At 45.2% G+C, this 22,138-nt stretch overlaps 1 protein-coding gene across 1 annotated transcript; it reads right to left on the reverse strand.

Moving 5' to 3' along the window:
• Positions 1 to 7,145: 7,145 nt before the first annotated feature.
• On the reverse strand, positions 7,146 to 20,360 carry ca8 (carbonic anhydrase VIII). Its single transcript, XM_068748395.1, has 8 exons — positions 20,270 to 20,360; positions 16,659 to 16,850; positions 16,183 to 16,307; positions 14,697 to 14,792; positions 13,421 to 13,483; positions 13,263 to 13,311; positions 12,563 to 12,675; positions 7,146 to 7,280 (listed from the first exon to the last, which is right to left on the reverse strand). Exons 1-8 carry the CDS (start codon positions 20,343 to 20,345, stop codon positions 7,146 to 7,148), a joined length of 849 nt encoding a protein of 282 aa, XP_068604496.1. The 5' UTR covers positions 20,346 to 20,360.
• Positions 20,361 to 22,138: the final 1,778 nt, after the last annotated feature.

Below are 22,138 nucleotides of genomic sequence, written 5' to 3' on the forward strand. Positions count from 1 at the left end.
TAACGGGGTAACAGGGTAACGGGGTCAGGGTAACGGGGTCAGGGTAACGGGGTCAGGGTAACGGGGTAACAGGGTCAGGGTAACGGGGTCAGGGTAACGGGGTAACAGGGTCAGGGTAACGGGGTCAGGGTAACAGGGTAACAGGGTAACGGGGTAACGGGGTCAGGGTAACGGGGTCAGGGTAACGGGGTAACAGGGTAACGGGGTCAGGGTAACGGGGTCAGGGTAACGGGGTAACAGGGTAACGGGGTCAGGGTAACGGGGTCAGGGTAACGGGGTAACAGGGTAACAGGGTAACGGGGTCAGGGTAACGGGGTCAGGGTAACGGGGTCAGGGTAACGGGGTAACAGGGTAACGGGGTCAGTAATTGAGACTTAATGTGTCCCATCCACTGAAAAGGTGCAAATATAACGAGATATATAACGTTGTACTTGTACTGTTATAACTAGCGCTAAACATCGGCCAGCATTAGCATTAGCATTAGCATCAGCATGCTAACTACCTTCAGCGAAAACACTTTTGCGTTTTTCCCGCATTTCTACTCGGACCAGAAAACTAGTGGCTGTTCTCAGAATATCAACGCGTAACGGCGCATGCGCTACCGGACAAAACATAAATACACAATTTAGCTATTTCACTGAACGCTACATTTTAGAGACCTACCTTAACCTTGAAGACTGCTGTTCCTTTCTTTTATATATAATTACTATTATTTTACGTTTCGTATTCTAACACTACGTTAAGAGGCTAAATAAAGTATACAGTCGTTGACTACCAGTTTCAGATCTAAAAAAAGGAAAGTGAAGTAGCGGAGGACTCGATCCGAGCTTGTTAGCGACTCCAGCAAAACGGAGGATGGAGGACAAAAACACCAACGGGAGTTTACTATGGCGACACGAAGACCCGCCCTCCGCTACATTTGATTGGCTGATTCTGATCACTCTTATTGGCTACACCTGATCAACTCAACCAATCCAACCAATCAGAGGCAGCGCGAGGTTATAATCCGCCTTCACCGTAGTAGCATTCGAGATATTACTCAGGGGTGAAGTTCCATCTATCAACACTGGGCGACACTATTCACACAGCCCAAGTTGCTTTGAACGTGAACAGTGACAGAGTAACGCTGCATTAATGCTGTTTCAAAAAAGAAAAACTCTCATTTAATGTACTATGAGCCAGATAATTATAATCCTGTCTTCCACACTGAATACAGAGACAGACTGCTCCATGGCAGCTAAAAGGAGTGTTACGTAATCAATAATAATAGACTCACTTAGAGTGTCTGCTACAATTAATACTTCTCTCAAGACTTTTTTACTGTATTTCAGAGCGAATGGGAAGACAATATTAGAGAAAAAACAATTATGGCAAATTATCTTATACGTCTTTGCTGGGTTTTCACAGCAATTCATTTTATCCTCAGTTAATTCACAAATATTCCAAAAGTGGAAGTCTGACATCTCTGTTATTTGCTGCAAATTCTAATCGGATCAATATTTTTAGGGTCCATGAACACAATGCATCCGATCACAATTTTACTCTGAACTCCGATCGGATGAAATGAATTTCCGAGGGCGCTATACTAACACGTTGTGTTGTTATTCTATCACACACATGAGTTCGTTGGCCGCTTTGTGTGTTGTATCACAATAAAACGACGGTTCTGTTCCAAATCACCTAATTTTGTTATCTTGCGTGGACCTCCGATGACGTCATCCAGGTTCCACACTCAATGCAGACTGCCATCGCTGCCGCACTAATCAATAGCAGAGAGCCACACCCAGAATGCCTTGCGGCGTAATCAACATTGGCGACCCCCAAACAAAAAACGGATTTTATGTATTTACGTAGTGGAGTGTTTTTAGTGTTTTTAGACTGGTTTGTCAGGGATCACTTTAAATGTTTTGATGTGTCAAAAACGAAAATGTTTGTTGATTTTGTGATGACGACGCAGCACCAGTACTAATATTTGGATACTGAAATGCACCGTACCGGTTTGGAGCCGCAGGGGAACGTGGGTTTCCAAGCCTGTGCAGTTTGATTGTGAGTTCCACTATTCACTGGATGTGTTCTTACCTCTTCTTGTACTTGCTGGCACAGGCCACGTTCTGATCATGCTTCCGCAGGTTTGTGTAGATGCTAGCTGACTCCATACTCTGTAAATATAGTCGATGTTATCTGGTCTTCTTTGTGTTGACGGTTCCTGGCGAGGCCTTTTTCCAACATTGGCAGAGGACATAAATATCTTAGAGGCTGTATTTGCACCACGAGGTTTGAAACAGCGAACTCATGCACCTGTGTCATCCTGAAACAAACAACCACACCTTGAAACACCTTCCAGAGTATTTGAACATGCCTGAGGCACGTGTGATTGTCTGAGAGGGAGATGCAGCTGAGCGAACAGAACCATTGTTCCGACCTCTGAGCCTCCAGGATCAGTCGGTTTCTGCCCTTTGGAAAGCAGCTGGCGAGTAGAAGAAGAAGAAGAGCAACCTTCACCTGTCATTATGCAATCGTCCGATGTCATGGTTAGTGTGTGTGTGTGTGTGGGGGGGGGGGGGCGTTGGGCGTGTCGCCACTGTGGGCCGGCATAACCTGTTCCCATGGTGGGAGGAACCCGGAGAAAAGCCTTTCAGACACGGCGAGAACATGCAGACCCTAGAAGATCATATCGATGCATCAAGAGTACTGCCCAGAATTCATGTCTCCAAGCCTGTGCAGGTATAAATTATGGGATGTACGTTCCCTAATTCCATTGTCTTCAGCATCTTCTCTTAAAGCTATGGGGGTGTCATCTAGTTTTTGTACAAGTATTCCTGCCTTTCCCCAAGAAGAAGAAACATTTTGTATTTGTCCCAATGAAAAATAAATGACAAATATATCATTATATACGTATATATATTTTTAAATGTTTTTTAATAATCATGCTCAAATAAACACACAAACAAACACTGGTAAACACACAATCTCCTCGGTGGAGGTAAATATTGTGTTAGAAGTGCAGTTTGCACGAGGTGCATGTAGACCAGCCTCCGGTGTGTGTGTGTGTGTGTGTGTGTGTGTGTGGACAGCAGAGACAGGTAGGACGAGAGCTTACATAGAACACACACACACACACATGGTGAAGGTTAGAGATCAGCAGTTCTAGTTCCACTCCTTCCATCCGTCCATTTCTGTTTCCGTCTTCTCTTCTATAATGACAGATAAAAACAAACCCTATTAGACAACCTTTGATGACGATGACGATGACTCCTTTGATGACGATGACTCCTTTGATGACGATGTTAGCTGTGTGTTGGTGTGCCCGCGGGACGTCTAGGCAAAGAACGCCGAGTTAATTAGTTACACATTTAGTAATTGAAGCGATGCATCAAACGTGTTTTTAGGTCTTTATGGACAGAAATGTCTTATCAATGATCTGTCAGATCTTTCATCTCGCAGACCTTGAAGAGTTTCTCAAGTGTCCTGATCAGGTCTGTATTCCACCTTGTGCCACTTGCCCAAAACCAAATGGCTGCAAAACGAAAGACATTCCCGTCGTACCCGTGGTTGTCCCCTTTACGCCGCAGCAGCATCGATAGGCTCTGGCCTGTACTCGTCAGTATCTCAGGTGGGCGTGTGCTGCTGGGACCCCACAGGTATCACTTTACACGCACAACAGTCCTCTGTTCTCCCTTTCTCTCCTCCTCTTTCGTCCATTTGTCATTCTCACTTGCCTTCGCCGCAGCAGCCATTTATCTCATCCTCACTGTGTTCCATCCATGTTGTTGGACTCATCGCTCACAGCACCTTTAATGGAATATGGATTGCATGACGTAAACATGTTTACATGTCCTTTGTGAAGAATTACAGCAATGTATAAGATGTGTTATCAGCCCTGCCTCGTTTTTATTTCCTGCTCTCTTGTACTGCTGTGTTTACATTATTCCCACATCATTTCCAAAACAATCCCATAACACACCTTTACTTCCCGATAGAACGGACAAGACATAGATAGGACGTCTCTGATGCTGGACAAGGGTCAGTTTAGGACATTTACCCAGGACAGGGGCGCTGTTCCTTGTGTCTGTGACATCATTTTGTGTAGCATGCTTAATCTTTAACACAACAACATTACACAGTACACAGTTATTACAGTACAAGTACAGTCAAACAGTAGCATGTATTACAGTACAAGTACAGTCAAACAGTAGCATGTATTACAGTACAAGTACAGTCACACAGTAGCATGTATTACAGTACAAGTACAGTCACACAGTAGCATGTATTACAGTACACGTACAGTCAAACATCCTGTCTAAGAGGAGCATTTCTAAAAAGTCCTTGCGGTCTTGTTTCCGTTGAAAGTCCTTCGTACATAAATCATCGACATTTAACAATACAAATAAAAATAAAAATAAATTACTCCACAGATGCAAAATAACAATAAATTAAAGACACATAATATGTACAACGTAGGTGGACAAAAGAGGACGGGGGGGTGATTGATCCGGAGAGAGTCGTGATGACTATCTCCGTTTCTGTCCCCCTGAAAGGTGTATTTTTAGGGCCTTTTTGAAGGAGGCCAAAGAGGTGCATGTTTTGAGGGCAGGAGTCAAACAGTTCCACCCTTGGGGGGCAGTATTGTAAAAAGACGATTTACCCATGTTAGTCCTATAGGAGGGGGTAATCAGGTTGTTGTTTGAGCTCCCTCTAGTGTTGTGGCTGTGGGTGTCACTAAATCTGTGGAGGTGTTTATTCAGGTATGCAGGGATTGAGGGGACTGAGGGCAGAGCTGCATTGACTATTTTAAATGCCAATCCCATTTTGAGTTGTTTAACCCTGTCTTCTACCCTGAGCCATTTTAGGCTAGCAAAATGTCCAGGAAGAAGGTGGGTCATGGGCCCCAGATTGAGGAGTAGCCGAATCGGTTTGTTTTGGGAGGTTTGGAGCCTGGTTTTCAGGGACACTTTGATGTTGGAATACCAGGAGGTGCTGGTCCTCCTCTCTGTCCTGCTGTCCTCCTCTCTGTCCTGCTGTACTCCTCTCTGTCCTGCTGTACTCCTCTCTGTCCTGCTGTCCTCCTCTCTGTCCTGCTGTACTCCTCTCTGTCCTGCTGTACTCCTCTCTACCCTGCTGTACTCCTCTCTGTCCTGCTGTACTCCTCTCTACCCTGCTGTACTCCTCTCTGTCCTGCTGTACTCCTCTCTTCCCTGCTGTACTCCTCTCTGTCTTGCTGTACTCCTCTCTGTCCTGCTGTCCTCCTCTCTGTCCTGCTGTACTCCTCTCTGTCCTGCTGTACTCCTCTCTGTCCTGCTGTACTCCTCTCTGTCCTGCTGTCCTCCTCTCTGTCCTGCTGTACTCCTCTCTGTCCTGCTGTCCTCCTCTCTGTCCTGCTGTACTCCTCTCTGTCCTGCTGTACTCCTCTCTGTCCTGCTGTACTCCTCTCTGTCCTGCTGTACTCCTCTCTGTCCTGCTGTACTCCTCTCTTCCCTGCTGTACTCCTCTCTGTCCTGCTGTACTCTTCTCTTCCCTGCTGTACTCCTCTCTGTCCTGCTGTACTCCTCTCTGTCCTGCTGTACTCCTGGGCTCCCTCCTTACTCTGCATGCAGAATGTAGGCCGGTCCCAGATTAGTAAGTGAACCGGGTTACTTCATGACAATGGGGTACCAGGGGAACCAAATGCCCCAGGAACGGCATGCCTACTTTCATTTGAAGTCTGTCCCTCCGGAAGACATCTAACAGGTCTAGGTCAAACAATGGAATACGGCCCAAAATATAGTCTGTGGTCAGTCTGTAGCAGGGTCAGTCTGTAGCAGGGTCAGTCTGTACTGGGTCAGTCTGTACTGGGTCAGTCTGTACTGGGTCAGTCTGTAGCAGGGTCAGTCTGTAGCAGGATCAGTCTGTAACAGGGTCAGTCTGTACTGGGTCAGTCTGTACTGGGTCAGTCTGTAGCAGGGTCAGTCTGTAACAGGGTCAGTCTGTACTGGGTCATTCTGTACTGGGTCAGTCTGTAGCAGGGTCAGTCTGTAACAGGGTCCGTCTGTACTGGGTCAGTCTGTGGCAGGGTCAGTCTGTAACAGGGTCAGTCTGTAACAGAATCAGTCTGTAGCAGGGTCAGTCTGTAACAGGGTTAGTCTGTAACAGGGTCAGTCTGTGGCAGGGTCAGTCTGTACTGGGTCAGTCTGTAGCAGGGTCAGTCTGTACTGTGTCAGTCTGTAGCAGGGTCAGTCTGTAACAGGGTCATTCTGTACTGGGTCAGTCTGTGGCAGGGTCAGTCTGTAACAGGGTCAGTCTGTAACAGAATCAGTCTGTAGCAGGGTCCGTCTGTAGCAGGGTCAGTCTGTAACAGGGTCAGTCTGTGACAGGATCAATCTGTAGCAGGCTCAGTCTGTACTGGGTCAGTCTGTACTGTGTCAGTCTGTAGCAGGGTCAGTCTGTAACAGGGTCATTCTGTACTGGGTCAGTCTGTAGCAGGGTCAGTCTGTAACAGGGTCAGTCTGTAGCAGGGTCAGTCTGTACTGGGTCAGTCTGTACTGTGTCAGTCTGTAGCAGGGTCAGTCTGTAACAGGGTCATTCTGTACTGGCTCAGTCTGTAGCAGGGTCAGTCTGTAACAGGGTCAGTCTGTACTGGGTCAGTCTGTACTGGGTCAGTCTGTAGCAGGGTCAGTCTGTAACAGGGTCAGTCTGTAACAGAATCAGTCTGTAGCAGGGTCAGTCTGTAACAGGGTCAGTCTGTAACAGGGTCAGTCTGTAACAGGGTCAGTCTGTACTGGGTCAGTCTGTAGCAGGGTCAGTCTGTACTGTGTCAGTCTGTAGCAGGGTCAGTCTGTAACAGGGTCAGTCTGTGACAGGATCAATCTGTAGCAGGCTCAGTCTGTACTGGGTCAGTCTGTACTGTGTCAGTCTGTAGCAGGGTCAGTCTGTAACAGGGTCATTCTGTACTGGGTCAGTCTGTAGCAGGGTCAGTCTGTAACAGGGTCAGTCTGTAGCAGGGTCAGTCTGTACTGGGTCATTCTGTACTGGGTCAGTCTGTAGCAGGGTCAGTCTGTACTTGGTCAGTCTGTACTGGGTCAGTCTGTACTGGGTCAGTCTGTAGAGCCCACATTCGTACCTAGCTGCATGTCCCACAGTATGTCTGGGTTGACACTGGAACATGGAAGTCACTGGAAGGCGGCGTGGACTATCCGGTCACTGAGTGGCTGCGTGGGACGGAAGTTGTCGCCCAACAGCCCATCATTCCCTTCTAGCAGCTCCGCCCCTTTGATGTGGGACCGCAGCCTCCGAAACTCCTCAATCTGTACGGATAGCAGAGGCATGCTGTCAGTAAAGATGATACCTTTTCCTTTATAAACATTGAGTCAGTGGTTTGCATGAAAAGAGGTCCCACAAATGCAGGAGTCTATTGTGGAATAAGAGGAATAGGATCTGTGTAGGATGTGTGCCTTGCCTTTCTCTAGCTGCACAGCAATAATAATAAGAATAATTATTATTATAAGAATAACGCACTTTAGCATGCATAAACGCACTTTAGCATGCACAAACGCACTTTAGCATACACAAATGCACTTTAGCATGTATAAACGCACTTTAGCACGCACAGACGCACTTTAGCATGCACAAACGCACTTTAGCATGCATAAACGCACTTTGGCATACACAAATGCACTTTAGCATGTATAAACGCACTTTAGCATGCACAAATGCACTTTAGCATGCACAAACGCACTTTAGCATGCACAGATGCACTTTAGCATGCATAAACGCACTTTAGCATACACAAATGCACTTTAGCATGCACAGACGCACTTTAGCATGCACAGACGCACTTTAGCATGCACAGACGCACTTTAGCATGTATAAACGCACTTTAGCATACACAAATGCACTTTAGCATGCACAAACGCACTTTAGCATGCACAGACGCACTTTAGCATGTATAAACGCACTTTAGCATGCACAAATGCACTTTAGCATGCACAAACGCACTTTAGCATGCACAGACGCACTTTAGCATGCATAAACGCACTTTAGCATACACAAATGCACTTTAGCATGTATAAACGCACTTTAGCATGCATAAACGCACTTTAGCATGCACAAATGCACTTTAATAATAATAATAATAATACATTTTATTTATATAGCGCTTTTCTTAGAACTCAAAGACGCTTTACAGTGTACATAGTAAAAACAATAAAGTAAAACAAAAAATACAAACAATAAAAATGTGAACACCGATATAGAATCAATAAAATTCAAACAGTAAAATAATACATTAAAAGTGAACACGGTTTAAGCAGTCAATAAAAATTCCAACAGTGAAATTATACAGTAAAAGCAATGTCAAACAGATACGTTTTGAGATATTTTTTAAATGAATTTAGATCCGGGCAGGCTCGTAGCAGTTGTGGGAGTGTGTTCCAAAGTGTGGGTGCAGCAATGGAGAAGGCTCTATCACCCCAGGTTCGGAGCTTGGTCCTACAGGGGAGGGACAGGAGGTTGGCGTCTGCGGAGCGGAGGGAACAAGATGGGGTGTGATGGTGGAGCAGATCTGTGAGGTGGGGGGGGGGGGGGGGGCAGATTATGGAGAGCTTTGAAAGTGATGAGGAGGACTTTGAACTGTATGCGTTGGGGGACCGGGAGCCAATGAAGGTTTTTAAGGACCGGGGTGATGTGTTCACGGGAGCGGGTGTGGGTAAGGAGGCGAGCAGCGGAGTTTTGAATGTATTGCAGTTTATGTAGGGTTGTTGATGGTAGTCCATAGAGAATGCTATTGCAGTAGTCGATTCTGGAAGTGACGAAGGCATGGATCAGGGTTTCGGCGGCGGAGAAGGTGAGTGATGGACGGAGGCGAGCTATGTTCTTGAGATGAAAGAATGCAGTCCGGGTTATTTGTCTTACATGATGATGAAATGACAGTGTAGAATCGAGGATGACGCCAAGGTTGCGGATAAGTGGGGAGGGAGTGAGGGGGGTGTTGTCGAAATTGAGGCCAAACTGTTGGGTGGATTTTGTGATATTTTTTGAACCAATGAGGATAATGTCTGTTTTGTCACTGTTTCCTTTGAGAAAATTGTATTTCATCCAACTTTTGATGTCATTTAAACAGTTGGTGACTGTGGAATGGACCTTGGAGTCTATGGAGTTAGTGGTAATGTATAGTTGTATGTCGTCAGCATAACAGTGAAAATGGAGAGAATGACGACGGATGATGTTGCAAAGTGGGAGGATGTAGAGGATGAAGAGGAGAGGACCAAGCACTGAACCTTGGGGGACACCTTGTAATAGTGGGGCTGTAGAGGAGGAGCAGTGGTTGATGTGAATGAACTGTTGTCGGTTTGTGAGGTAGGACTGAAGCCAGGACGGAGCGGAGCCGGTGATGTTGAGGGTAGTCTTGAGGCGGGATAGGAGGATGGAATGGCTGATGGTGTCAAATGCTGCGGTGAGGTCCAGAAGGATGAGGATGCTGAGATGGCCGGAGTCGGAGGAGAGGAGGAGATCATTGGTGACTTTGATTAATGCTCTTTCAGTGCAGTGTGGAATGGTTCAAACCAGGGTTATAATAGTTTTGGATTTTTAATTATAGTTTAGTTTTAGTTAGTTTTGAATTTGTTTTCTCTAATTCAGTTAGTTTTAGTCAGTTTTTAGAGTGGATGTTTTAGTTTTTATTAGTTTTAGTTTTGTTTTTATTAGTTTAGTTTAGTTTTTATTAGTTTTAGTTTTTCATACTTTCAGTTATTTGTCAGATGCAGGATTAAAATATAATAAAATAATACAACTCAACAAAAGATAACATATAAAACATTTATTCAGTAATTTTAAACAACCAACCGTAACAGTCCGCAGCATAGCTGCTAACGTGCTACAATCTCGGACTTAATACTTCATTTGCCGCTGATGATTTGCTCTCAGCGTGGACGAGCTTTCTGGCTCTTGATATCAGCGAGTCAGTATTTGGACAGCGTTCAGGGTGAGCTGGAGGGTGAGCTGAAGGGTGAGCTGAAGGGTGAGCTGGAGGGTGAGAGCCAGACATGGATCCTCTGGAACTTGTTGGTTTCTCCATCTGGCAGGTCAAGCTCTGAGCAAAAAGAACAAACAAATGTAAAACACACAAAGAATAGTACAGTTTAATAATTATTGATGAATTAGGACTTTGTAATAACCCTTGTTTTTACAGCAGGGATAATAACGTTACTTGTTTCATGATGTTTAATTTCTTACACTGTTAGCACCCTAAATTAGTTTCCACAGGATAACCCATTTAATATTGTATATTTATAATGAAGCCCAATATTGGATATGAAATCACGACATGACAATAACGATGATGTCAGTGTGACAATTATACATTTCAGGTTTTAGCAGATGGAGGCTCCAACATTTGTGATCGGCATTTTAGGTTTTGGATCAGAATGAGTAAAAGAAATAATTTATTTCCTCTCCTTTTGGGACTTTATGGGGTTTTAATATCAATTAAAGTTTACAACACTGATTATTGTTACATTTTATATCAGCATAAAAGGTCAACAAGACTAATGTATTTGGGACTAGAACCACTCACCAACGTGTTCAGTGTCCTCGTCGTCCGTCTCTGATCCAATCCACGGTTCATCCAGACCATCTCCAGGTCCTCCTGGCTGAGGGGGGCTCCATCAGGGGGGCTCCATCAGGGGGCTCCATCAGGGGGCTCCTCACTTTGGGCTTGGCTCCAAGCAGCTCGTCTTCTTCTCATGTCTCATTAATGCAGCGAGCCATGCCCCCCCAGTGTGTGTGGGGGGGGCTCCAGTCGGTGCAGGTTAAAAGCAGCCCATTATTGTTGTCTCCTTCTCGGTGCTAACTGCTAGCCGGGGGGCTGCTTCTGTTAGCTTTCTTGTTTCTCTCTGTCGTAATAAACAAATCCCACATGGGGCTGGAGCGATCGGCGCTTCCTGCCGGCTTCCGTCGGTAGTGACGTCACCAACCCGATTCTCAACGAGCAGTGACGGGAACAGCCGGACGGAGCCGCCGGCACACGTAACTCCGAGCAAAATAAATCAATTTAAAAATCGATAAAAACGAAAACGAAGAGATTATTGTCTTTAATTTTTATTAGTTTTAGTTAGTTTTGTGAACGGACAATACCGTTTTAGTTAGTTTTCGTGTTCACTTTTAATTATCGTTTTTATTTAGTTCTAGTTAACGAAAATGTTTTTTCAATTCTAGTTTTCGTTTTTTCGTTAGTTTTCGTTAACTATAATAACCCTGGTTCAAACAGACTGTTGGAGTTGAGGTGAGTCTGAAGTTGTGCAGCTACGACACGCTCTAGAATTTTAGAAAGGAAGGGGAGGTTGGATATGGGCCGGAAATTTGATAGATTTTCAGGGTCAAGACCAGGTTTTTTAAGTATTGGGGTAATAGCTGCCAACTTGAGCATGCATAAACGCACTTTAGCATGCACAACGCACTTTAGCATGCATAAACGCACTTTAGCAAGCACAAACGCACTTTAGCATGCACAAACGCACTTTAGCATGCATAAACGCACTTTAGCAAGCACAAACGCACTTTAGCATGCACAAACGCACTTTAGCATGCACAAACGCACTTTAGCATGCATAAACGCACTTTAGCATGCACAAACGCACTTTAGCAAGCACAAATGCACTTTAGCATGCATAAACGCACTTTAGCAAGCACAAACGCACTTTAGCATGCACAAATGCACTTTAGCATGCATAAACGCACTTTAGCATGCATAAACGCACTTTAGCATGCATAAACGCACTTTAGCAAGCACAAACGCACTTTAGCATGCACAAACGCACTTTAGCATGCATAAACGCACTTTAGCATGCATAAACGCACTTTAGCAAGCACAAACGCACTTTAGCATGCACAAACGCACTTTAGCATGCATAAACGCACTTTAGCATGCATAAACGCACTTTAGCAAGCACAAACGCACTTTAGCATGCATAAACGCACTTTAGCATGCACAAACGCACTTTAGCATGCATAAACGCACTTTAGCATGCATAAACGCACTTTAGCATGCACAACGCACTTTAGCATGCACAAACGCACTTTAGCATGCACAACGCACTTTAGCAAGCACAAACGCACTTTAGCATGCATAAACGCACTTTAGCATGCAGAAACGCACTTTAGCATGCACAAACGCACTTAAGTGCATGATGTTAGTGAGCGATAATTGGCGGATGCTGAGTGGAGTGAGGTTTTCAGTGTGACACATATTGAGTTCACTGGTGTCATAGCAACATTTACTCTTCATTTGCTCGATCCTCCACTGCCTTCACAACGAGTTGAACAAGGTGTTATCTCTGGAGACTGGGATTATGGCATATCGGATAGTTTATGTTTGCATTGTCATTAACCATCCTCTTGTGTTGATCTGTAGAAGGCAGCCTTGCTGGTTTGCTTTGATGCCACATGATTTGTGGACTTCCCTTCCATGAAGGAATTTGTATTTTGGGGTGAATGGTTCCTTGGTTGTCAATAAGACGATTATTGACCGATGACCGTATCGCACCGTCTGAGCTTTTGTTGTGTCATACAGTCGGCTGTCGTTTTGTTTTACCTGTAACTGTGAAATGGTGAGAGGGTATCGGTACAGGATCCAGATCACCTTTTCACTACAGGGCGGGGTGGTCAGCGATCCCTCGTACACCCAGTAGTCCCTTAGTAAAGGATCTGAGGGTAGAAAAAGATGCCAAGTGCAGTGAGAGCAGCTAGCTAGCCAGCACATGATAACTATACAGTCCCATTGTTAGCCTTAATGTGTAGGGCTGGGCTAGGCTACACTCAGATAGCGTGCACATTCGTGCTTCTTTTCCAGCTTTACTAAGCGACTGATGAACAGATTGGTTTTGGCCTGAGCCATCATGCTCTCTGATATCTAGGGGTGCAACCTGCCTAACATTTAACCCTTACAGGAACAACCTTTGAGTATGTCGATGAGCCCACTACGTGAGCTGCACTCTGTGATCTCCAGTGACGCGACAGAGGAAAGACGAATCTGCAGTTACAGTTCATCTGCGGCCATTTCTGTGCTTTACCCTTGAAGACTTTTTCTAGACATGATGCTGGTCAAGTCGGTACGCAATCACCGAACATCAAACCCCAACAGTATCTGCTTTCCCACCGTTAGTTGACACGGCTACCAGATAATATGTATGAACTGGCGTTGGGAGCGAATGATTGATGAGAGGATGGCGACGGTGACGTAATCTGACGCTCAGTCTTTCACAAGGCTCCAGATTTACTCCTTTGCTGCTCACCAGGTAACAGAGTGTTGGGATTGAAGCAGGGGATTGTCTTGCTCTTCCCCTGTTGGTGCAGCACATAAAGAATCATTGTGATCGTACAGTGGTGATGGTATCAACAATAACTCTTACACCGATGCAGGAAATGATCACCTGAGTAGTCTTATCCTCACCTTGTACTGCAGGTCCTGCAACACTTCAGTGATGGCCTTCAGACCCAGATGCTCTTTACCAATCTGATAAAAACAACACATTGTAGGTTTTGGTGGACTGATGGGAGTGGCTGTACGATTAATCAATGTGTCCTGAAGACTGCATCAAATGTCACCAATGTTTATCGGGCGTAAACAGGAAGTACGTACTGGAGGAGCTGGTAAAACCTACGAGGTTAACTCAGCGGGTCTCAGAAGGCTCTCTGATGATAGCTGGCCTTTCCTAATTGTAGCCATTCAGATGTCGAATGGGTTTCCTCTTCTCAGGAACTATAGAACTTTGCCAGCACTGACAGTGAGAACCATTATAAAGGAAAAGTACTGTGGTAGGAATGTAGTAAAAGTTGTTTTCCAACTTGTGTCATTGTTCTAAAATGACATAGGATGGTTCAAGCTCATCTGTAATTAACATGCTCTCTCATTAAGATCAACGACTTGGAGGAAAAAACAAAAGAACACGCAACGTGTGCTGTTCAAGCGTTTTAGCAATGAGGGCAGCAAAATCATGATCTGTTTAGGGCCTTAAAATGTTTGGACAGCTGATTCATATTGCATTTAGTCCGTTTGTACCACAATAAACTAGTAATAAAGTAAAATAAGTAATAAACTAGAGAGGGAAACGAATCATGCTTCACATCCTGTAGAGACATGACTTTCAACCTCAGCTGCAGTGTGTAATACTACACGGTCACATTGTTGTTGTTGTTGTTGTTGTTATAACACAACAATTAATACTGACAAGATCGTTTTCACCTTAGTAAAACAGGTCAAGAGAACTGAAGAAGCCGAGCGGTGAGAAGCTGGTAAAGCGGCTGTAGAAGAGACGATTGTCTCATCGACAGGACGATGGATGGACTTTAGTCAACACAGGTCACATGACCTGGAGGACTGGGACTCTTCACAGCCTAGTCCAGACACAACGCAGGTTTCTATGCATGAGCCAGTTGCACGGGGATGATGAGGCAACGGTTAACTTGGAAGGCAGATCAAGGGACATTTGACGACTATTTGATGTCAGTAATGAGTAGATTTAAAACAACACAGCTTCGTAGAAAGGAAGCAGATTTACTGTTAGTGTGCTCATCCAGTAGCACATACAGTATTTATTGTACATGTACAGTGTCAAAATAAAATGAAAACATGCAGTACGCTATATATGTTTAATCTCAATGTAATACAAATTGATCTTAGTGTGAAAAGCCAATTCTAAACACTTGATTGGCCCGTGCATGCGTACCTGCACAAATAGAGCTATGGCAAGAACTCCATCCTTCTTCCCAAGCGCGTCCTCCAACGAGTTAAACAGAGTGCTGTTCCAGTGAATGAGATGGAGCTACGGAGGGACAGGCAACAAGACACAGCCTGCATTGGACAGGTGCTTGTTGTGAACAGGTGTGTGTGAGAGCGGGTTAGGGTTAGGGCTTTCTATCTGCTCCTACGTTAACAAGAGAAGGAGAAGACAGAGACTGCAAGGTTCAAACATTAGGACAGACGACAGGATTTAATAACAATGATGATTAATATACGGTCGGACTTTTCTCCCTGAACACACAAAAGACTGAAGCTAATAAAAACTTAATATGTCCCCCCACCTTTAGCAAAAAACTGTCCCAATATTCTTTAAATGTTGTTCCCTAATATTTTCTTTAAAAGTACAATAATATTTTCCAAAACATTTATGCAGAACATTTGTTAACAGGTTAGTCAATATTAGCTAACACAAGCTTATCATCATACCATGCTGTCGTTGTCATGGGTTACGGTTTACTCTTTGTGAGAGGACTGTTATTCTGCGATGCATCAAGTATCATCAAACTAAGTTAGCGTAGCAATCCACTGGATCCAGTTTGACCCTGAATTTAAAATTCATGCCAGATGTCAGTGTCAGACATGCAGTCTGAACGACTGCAACGGGATGAAGAATAGTGACTTATTTAATAATAGTTGAGCATTTTGTTAAATGTATTCGCTTTCCTTCTGAAAAAGCAGCTGGAGCTGAAATCCTGGAATGACATTATCCTTTATCGAGCTAATATATCTGGAGTTTGTCCAAATGCTTGGTATATAGTATAAAGAATAGTATATACTATACTAGCATGCCAAGTGCGTGATGCATCTGAGGAAACATTGCTGTGTTAGTATTGAACGGTAGCATGGTGTTGATCATCTCGTTTTATTCTTGATTTTATCCTATTTCCTTAAGTATTGAGGAAAGAAACTGAAATGTTTAAATATTTTTTTTATCTATACTGAATATTTATCAGACTATTGGTGTAAAGTTTACAGACGTGTGGATACATGTGAAATCTTACAGGCTCACAAAAAACACACTCATTGAAATGTAGAGATAAAGCAGGTCTGGGTTGAAGGACTCAAAAGGTTCCGCTGGAATCTGAAGGACAGTCGTCCAAACACACAGACGCCCCCGAAGGCCCCCCATCATGGCCTCTTATCCAGGCATGGGCAAACTATGGCCCGGGGGCCATATGCGGCCCGTTGGGCTTTTTAATCCGAATCGCCGAACTTGTCCAAATTAAATCATTAAATAAAATGTTATTATAATTAAACGTCATGTAAAAGCAGTACATGAAAGGATCTGTCCTTTTACAGGCAGCATTACAGGGAAAAGGTAAGAACCCATTGTGGCTTGCGAGTCAAAAGGTTTGCCGGCCCCCCTTCTAATCCGTCCTCTCCCGTTCTGTGTGACTGTGTCATTGCACTACCTCCATCGGGAAGGCCTTGAAGTTGACGGTGTGCTCCGATCCTCTCTGGTTCTCTTTTCCCCAGTGGAATTGAACCTCATGAAGCTCAAACTCATGATCGCTAGGCAACGGTCCCCCGGTAACCACTGGCAGCAGCACAGGAAACCCAGGGCATCATGGGCAAGCACACACAGGAAGTAGGAGACAAATCAAAGCAATGAGAATAAAGTGAAAGCCCAGCATCTCCATCAAGGGCGTCGTCTACACAGCTGTGGTGTCTGCTCAATGGAGGGCTTCCCCGTCCTGCTTGTCCTTCAGGCACCACCAGGCTAGCAGCACCGACAGCGGATTCATTTGGAGTAGGCCTATTGAAAAACACTTTCACTCACACTAAGGATCATGGGATATGTCGGGAATTGTGGTAGAAAGGAAGGCTGAATGTCGTAAGTCTTTGGCGCAGGACTTTTGACATTCTTTCAGGTCACCTTGAGGCTCACCTGATTTGGACTTGAGAACGATGCGGACGCTGTGACCGTCGTTGATGACCTCACAGTCTCGACACACCACGTAGTTGGGTGATAAGCCCACGTTCAGGAGCGATGGGTCATACTGCGCCTCCCTGGAGTTTAAGTTAATTGGAGACTGGTACTCGCCGTTGGCTGCTGGGAAATGGAGTCCCCATTCTACACCTATGATTAAAAACATTGAGCGACTTTATGATCTGTGTCGGGTGCTGCTTTAACAACAAATACAAAAGTCGCCCTAGTGACAGTCGGATTACTAATCTTGCATGCAAAGGGGCAAACTATCCGAGTAATGTTTGTGAGGATCTCATGCAGGCATCTTTTGGGGTTCTGCAGCATAAGCTGTTAATGGTCTTACAAAAGCACAGCAGGCAGTCTGGTTTGTCAAGAAACAGGAAACACACAGATCTGGCTGATAAGTCCGAGTTCTGCTCTTCAGCCAGCGAGGCAGGACCGTGTGACGGGGAAACCCAGACCCTGAAAATGAAGCCATTCATTTTCATTTCTATCGCGCCAGATCAAAACAGAAAGTTATGTCGAGGTCCTTTACGGGTGCAGCAGGGAAAGGCCGAGCTTATTTCTTATTACCTGTTTTAGCATCTATTAGTGGGATTACTACAAAAATGATGGAAGGATTTTGACGAAATGTATTTCCTACCACCCGAGGAGCAATCCATTAGATCAGGGGTGTCAAAGTCATGTTCTCCGAGAGCCACATCAGCATTACGGCCGCCCTCAAAGGGCCAGATGTAACTGTAAATAAATGTAATGTAACTAAATGTAATGTAAATAAATGTAATGTAACTAAATGTAATGTAAATAAATGTAACTACTCCTTAACATGCTGCTAAATAACTGTATTTACTACTACATACTTAATTAAATTATAAATATTACATATGCAGTTGCATAGTTCTAAAAATATATCGATACCTTACTGCTGTAAAAATATACACCGAGGTTATGTAATCGCCGGCGTCTGTCTGTGATTTGTTCTTCAATATCTCCATTGATTATTGACCGATATTTAGGGAATTTAACGCAGTTATTTAATTTTAACATTAAAACCATTTACGGATTAGAAATCAGTTACAAATACACATCAACTCTGACTCACTTTTACTTTTCAGCATTTTACTAAAACAAATGTCTGCACAAAGCTCTTGTGGGCCACAAAAAATGACGTGGCGGGCCGCATTGGCCCCCGGGCCTTGAGTTTGACACATATGCATTAGATGGTGGCGATCCGGTTCATTAAATAAAGGAACCTCTCCAGTTGAGGTCGGCGGCTCCATTACAGATTTATTTAGAAAGGGAGGTGCGGTCATGAGGATGCAAGTGGGCCTGCAAACCTCACAAAGAAGAGAGCTTCGTGTCTTTCTGAATCTTAGCGGCTGGTTCAGAACTTCCTTGCATCTGACTGCTGTCTGCAGAGCACAACGTTTGCTGTCTCACCAGTAATTCGGTTCACCCTGTCACCAAATCCTACTTTAACCCTTAGCTGGACCGTGTCGGCTGCACATTTGGAGTGATGAATGACTGACTCTAACGATAGGCTTCACACCGCATTGGGTTCACTGAGTAGAATGACTTCATCAGAACAATGAGAACATTGTGTGACATTTTGAACCCGGTGTGTTTTTAAAGGGAGGACAAACATTTGGTGAGTATCGTGTTCAGGAAAGCCCAGTACAGCCATGTAGCTCTGAGAAAACGAGATGGCTCTGGATCTCTGCTGCAAGCTCAGAGATCCAGAGCCATGAGGGCAGCGCGGACGCGTCACATTCCCCCTGTCTGTCTCGGGTCGAGGCAGGAAAACCCCCATCGCACGACAGAGCCGAAGGGGCAGGCAAAAGGAAGGTCCAAAAAACAGGCAGGGGTCAAAAAACCAGGAAATCCAAGCAGACAAGCAGCCAGAGCCCAAGGGTCAGGCGAAGAAACGGAGTCCAGGAATCAGGCAGGGTCAGTACACGGGAGGTCAGTCTGACTTGCTGGAAAGTAGGAAACATCACTGACAATCTGGCAGAGAGCAGAGGACTGAGCTGGGTATAGTGTCCGGACTGATGACTGATGCAGGTAATGGCAGGAGAACAGGAGAGGGGAAGACAGGGAGACGGCCCGCCTCAAGGTGTGACACTGTCCTCGGCAACCGAAGCCTTGACAACGGTTTGCTGGGGACCGTCAGGGTGTCAGCGGCGCTACACGTTGCTGCGGGTCCATCTGTTTTTCACCAGGTTGTCATGAAAGACAGAAGAACGGAGGCGCTTCTGTGGCTTCTGCAGTGTTTCCTCACCACTGTCACAAAGTGCTTGATCAAGTAGAGCAAAGAGACTAAACCTGCTCTCTGGGAATGAATACATTAACAACGGACTTGTTGGGCAAGTTGTGGTTCCCCCTCCCTTCCTTCCTGCCCAGCACATGAGATCAATCAGCTGTCGTGTATTTAATTCACGGCAACGCTTCGATCGTTTTACTTCTACTTGTGCGAGCGTTTCTTTCCAGACACGAGGTTTCCACGGGACAAGGCAGGTATCTGCACCGGTGTCTCATTCATGCATGCAAAGCATCAGCAAACTTACAGGTAAAACGTGACCGTTCAGAATCCATCCCTCCATGCTCGGTACAGGCAGCAGAAAGGGAGGACAGAGTGAAGGAGCGTGAAACTACCAGAGTACTACTGCAGTGATCACAATATGCAATACTCACGCTTGAGAGTCCTAACATGTAGCAACACTGCTAACTCTGCAGCTGCTTCAGCATCAACAACATAAGCCCATGAAGTAAGGTCATTAAACTCTAGTGCCGTTAAAGAACACACAATGTTTCAGCGCGCATTAAGCATACATTTCAATTGTGCCATTAGTAGGAGAGTAAATGTCTTTCTTTTAGAAGAAATTTAAACAAACTTTTTAATTGTGTATTTGTGCACTCCAAAAAAACATTTATTTTTACTGCTGCAGTAAAAATAAAATGTCGTATTTTTCTTTTTATATGTTGGTCAAATCTAAATTAAATAGTGTAAATTTGCTCATCTTTTTTAAGGTGTCACCTCCTCAACTTCATTCCTTTTTCTAAATATATCCTGAATTTGACATCAGACACACATTTCAAACTGAAAACGTTGTGATTCTACAAATGATTCTAAGATTCCCCGACTGATCGGTGGCAGGTAACATCGCGATCACCTGTGAGCGAGGAGGCGAGGCGCATCTCCTCAAACACTTACTGGATACTTTGTAACGCTGCAGCTGCTTTCATTTCCCCAGTGTGGAATGACGTACATCACAGATCTAATCCTTTCATGACACTTTATGATCGTAAAACTGTCAGTATAGCAATACGTTTATGTCATTAGCTCCATGACTCTTGTTTGTCTTCATTTTAACAATAGAAACATTGTTGCTATGGTAAAGTTCATTTCCAGTTTGCAATCTGCTCTTAACACAAATTGGAACTGTAAACCACGAGTGAACTCTGCGGAATGATTCCACGTGTCCTGATCAACTTAAGCCACCGAATGTTTGTACCAGCGAGATCCCCCCCCCCCCCCCCCGCGTCCCTCCCCCTGATGAGGAGCACTTTACCTTCCTCGTAACCCCAGTCCAGCTCCTCGTTCCCTGACTCCCTGGAATCCAAGCCTTCGCCGCTGTCGTCGGCCATGGTGCTGGTCAGTCTGCTCGCTGTGTGCAGGAACCAGTCCGCTCTCCCACTGGGCTCCCGGTCACACTGGTGTGGGTTCCTGCTCGCTGTGTGCAGGAACCAGTCCGCTCTCCCACTGGGCTCCCGGTCACACTGGTGTGGGTTCCTCTGCTTCTCCCGTCCAAGTCTTCCTTCACCTCACCCTATCCCTATCCCTGTCTCCAAAGTGATGCATGTGAAGCTCTAGTATTTCTTTTCTCTCGGTTGCTCCTCCTCCTTCTCTCTCTCCCCCTCCTCCTCTTCCTCTCTCTCTTTTTTACGACGCAGACTGCAGGTGTGCTCGCTCAGCCTGGCTTCCTCCCAGGTAACGACAGATCAGTATACCTTTCACTTCGATGCTGCCTTCATCCATGACTGTTGTCTGTCAATAAAGTGTTCAAGGTGTTTCACTTTCCTCTGCTCCGGTCCGACTGGTGTGTGCCCGTTGACCTTTGTGCTGCTGTGGGTACCCTGGAGGCATTGCGTTGGAATGCTGGCAGGAAGGTCCTGCTGGTGCTTCTGCTGGAAGCCACAGATCCAGCCCGGGTGGGTGAAACAGGCCGAGCGGCGAGGGTATTAAACACGCGTACATTTCAGCACGTCTTCTATAACCTCAGACAAAGATGCTTTTCACAGCAGAACAGTCTGCTAGAAAGAAATAAAACACTCCTGCTGTAAAAAGTTGGTGGACAAGATGAATAAAGTCAAAATAGATTGGCTCATCTTCCCTGTCGCTGTTCTATCTTCATCTCCTTCGTAGTCAGGTCGTATCCTCAAGGCTGCCCATGTTAATTGCCCCACATTCCTAATCAGGAAATTGGCCTCGCAGCCATCTGAATGCAGGCGAGCTGCACTTCACTGGGGATCTGGCTGCAGAACATGGGTTCATCCAGCAGCTCACCTGGACCGGCAGCACGCATCTGAAAGACAGAATTCTCCTTTAATATGTCCAGCAGAACGATTCAAAAACTAGCACATGCGGTGGAAGCTAGAAACGCACTCAGAGAGCAGACCTCCCCCAAGCAGCTCGTTCCCCTCCCAACTGGATCTACACCGTCCACATGGTGATCTGGATCAGCACCAGAAGGTTCTAGATTGTTCTTGTTCTGACTCTTAATGGCAATACGCCCAAATATAGCGCTATGAGTTTCCCTAGTATTGGCCTGCTGTGTGCTGTATATACACGGAGCTGTAAACGGACCCATTGGCCCTCAGGGTGCGATTACAGCAACGATCCGCACCGAGTGAGTCAGCAGCCGGTTCCCAGAAGTCAGGATTTACCTCGACGTGGACGACAGAACCTACACAGACAAGAAGATGAAATCAATAGTACACCAGAATAGCATTATTTTCAGAAAGTGGACATACAGTATACCATTTAATATAGAGTCCAGATACTTATGCTCCTGTTGCTCAAAGGATCAAAACCACCAGGAGTCATTAACATGCATAAGGTGAAGGGTGGTTGTCCCGCCCACCCTCAGGTGAGCTGTTTCGTTGGTGCTTCTGAACAAGACATCTGGACTCTCCACCAGATGTTTGCATTTAGAACTGCAGAAGCCTCTTGGGTGAAATCACACTTAACCAGTTGATTCTTGGTTTTTGCTCTTCGTGATGTGTTCAGTTAGAACAATAGAACCGAGGGTGTGTCTCCTCCACACCTGCTTCAGACGAACCTGAATTATTCTTGCACTGCTTACTTCTGAGCACATGCTTGTGTACACAGAGAAAGACGCGTGCGGGCCTGGAGGGCCTCCTTTTGTTCCACGTGATTG

The sequence above is a fragment of the Brachionichthys hirsutus genome, chromosome 15 (assembly GCF_040956055.1).
Source record: "Brachionichthys hirsutus isolate HB-005 chromosome 15, CSIRO-AGI_Bhir_v1, whole genome shotgun sequence".
Taxonomy (NCBI): Eukaryota; Metazoa; Chordata; class Actinopteri; order Lophiiformes; family Brachionichthyidae; genus Brachionichthys; species Brachionichthys hirsutus.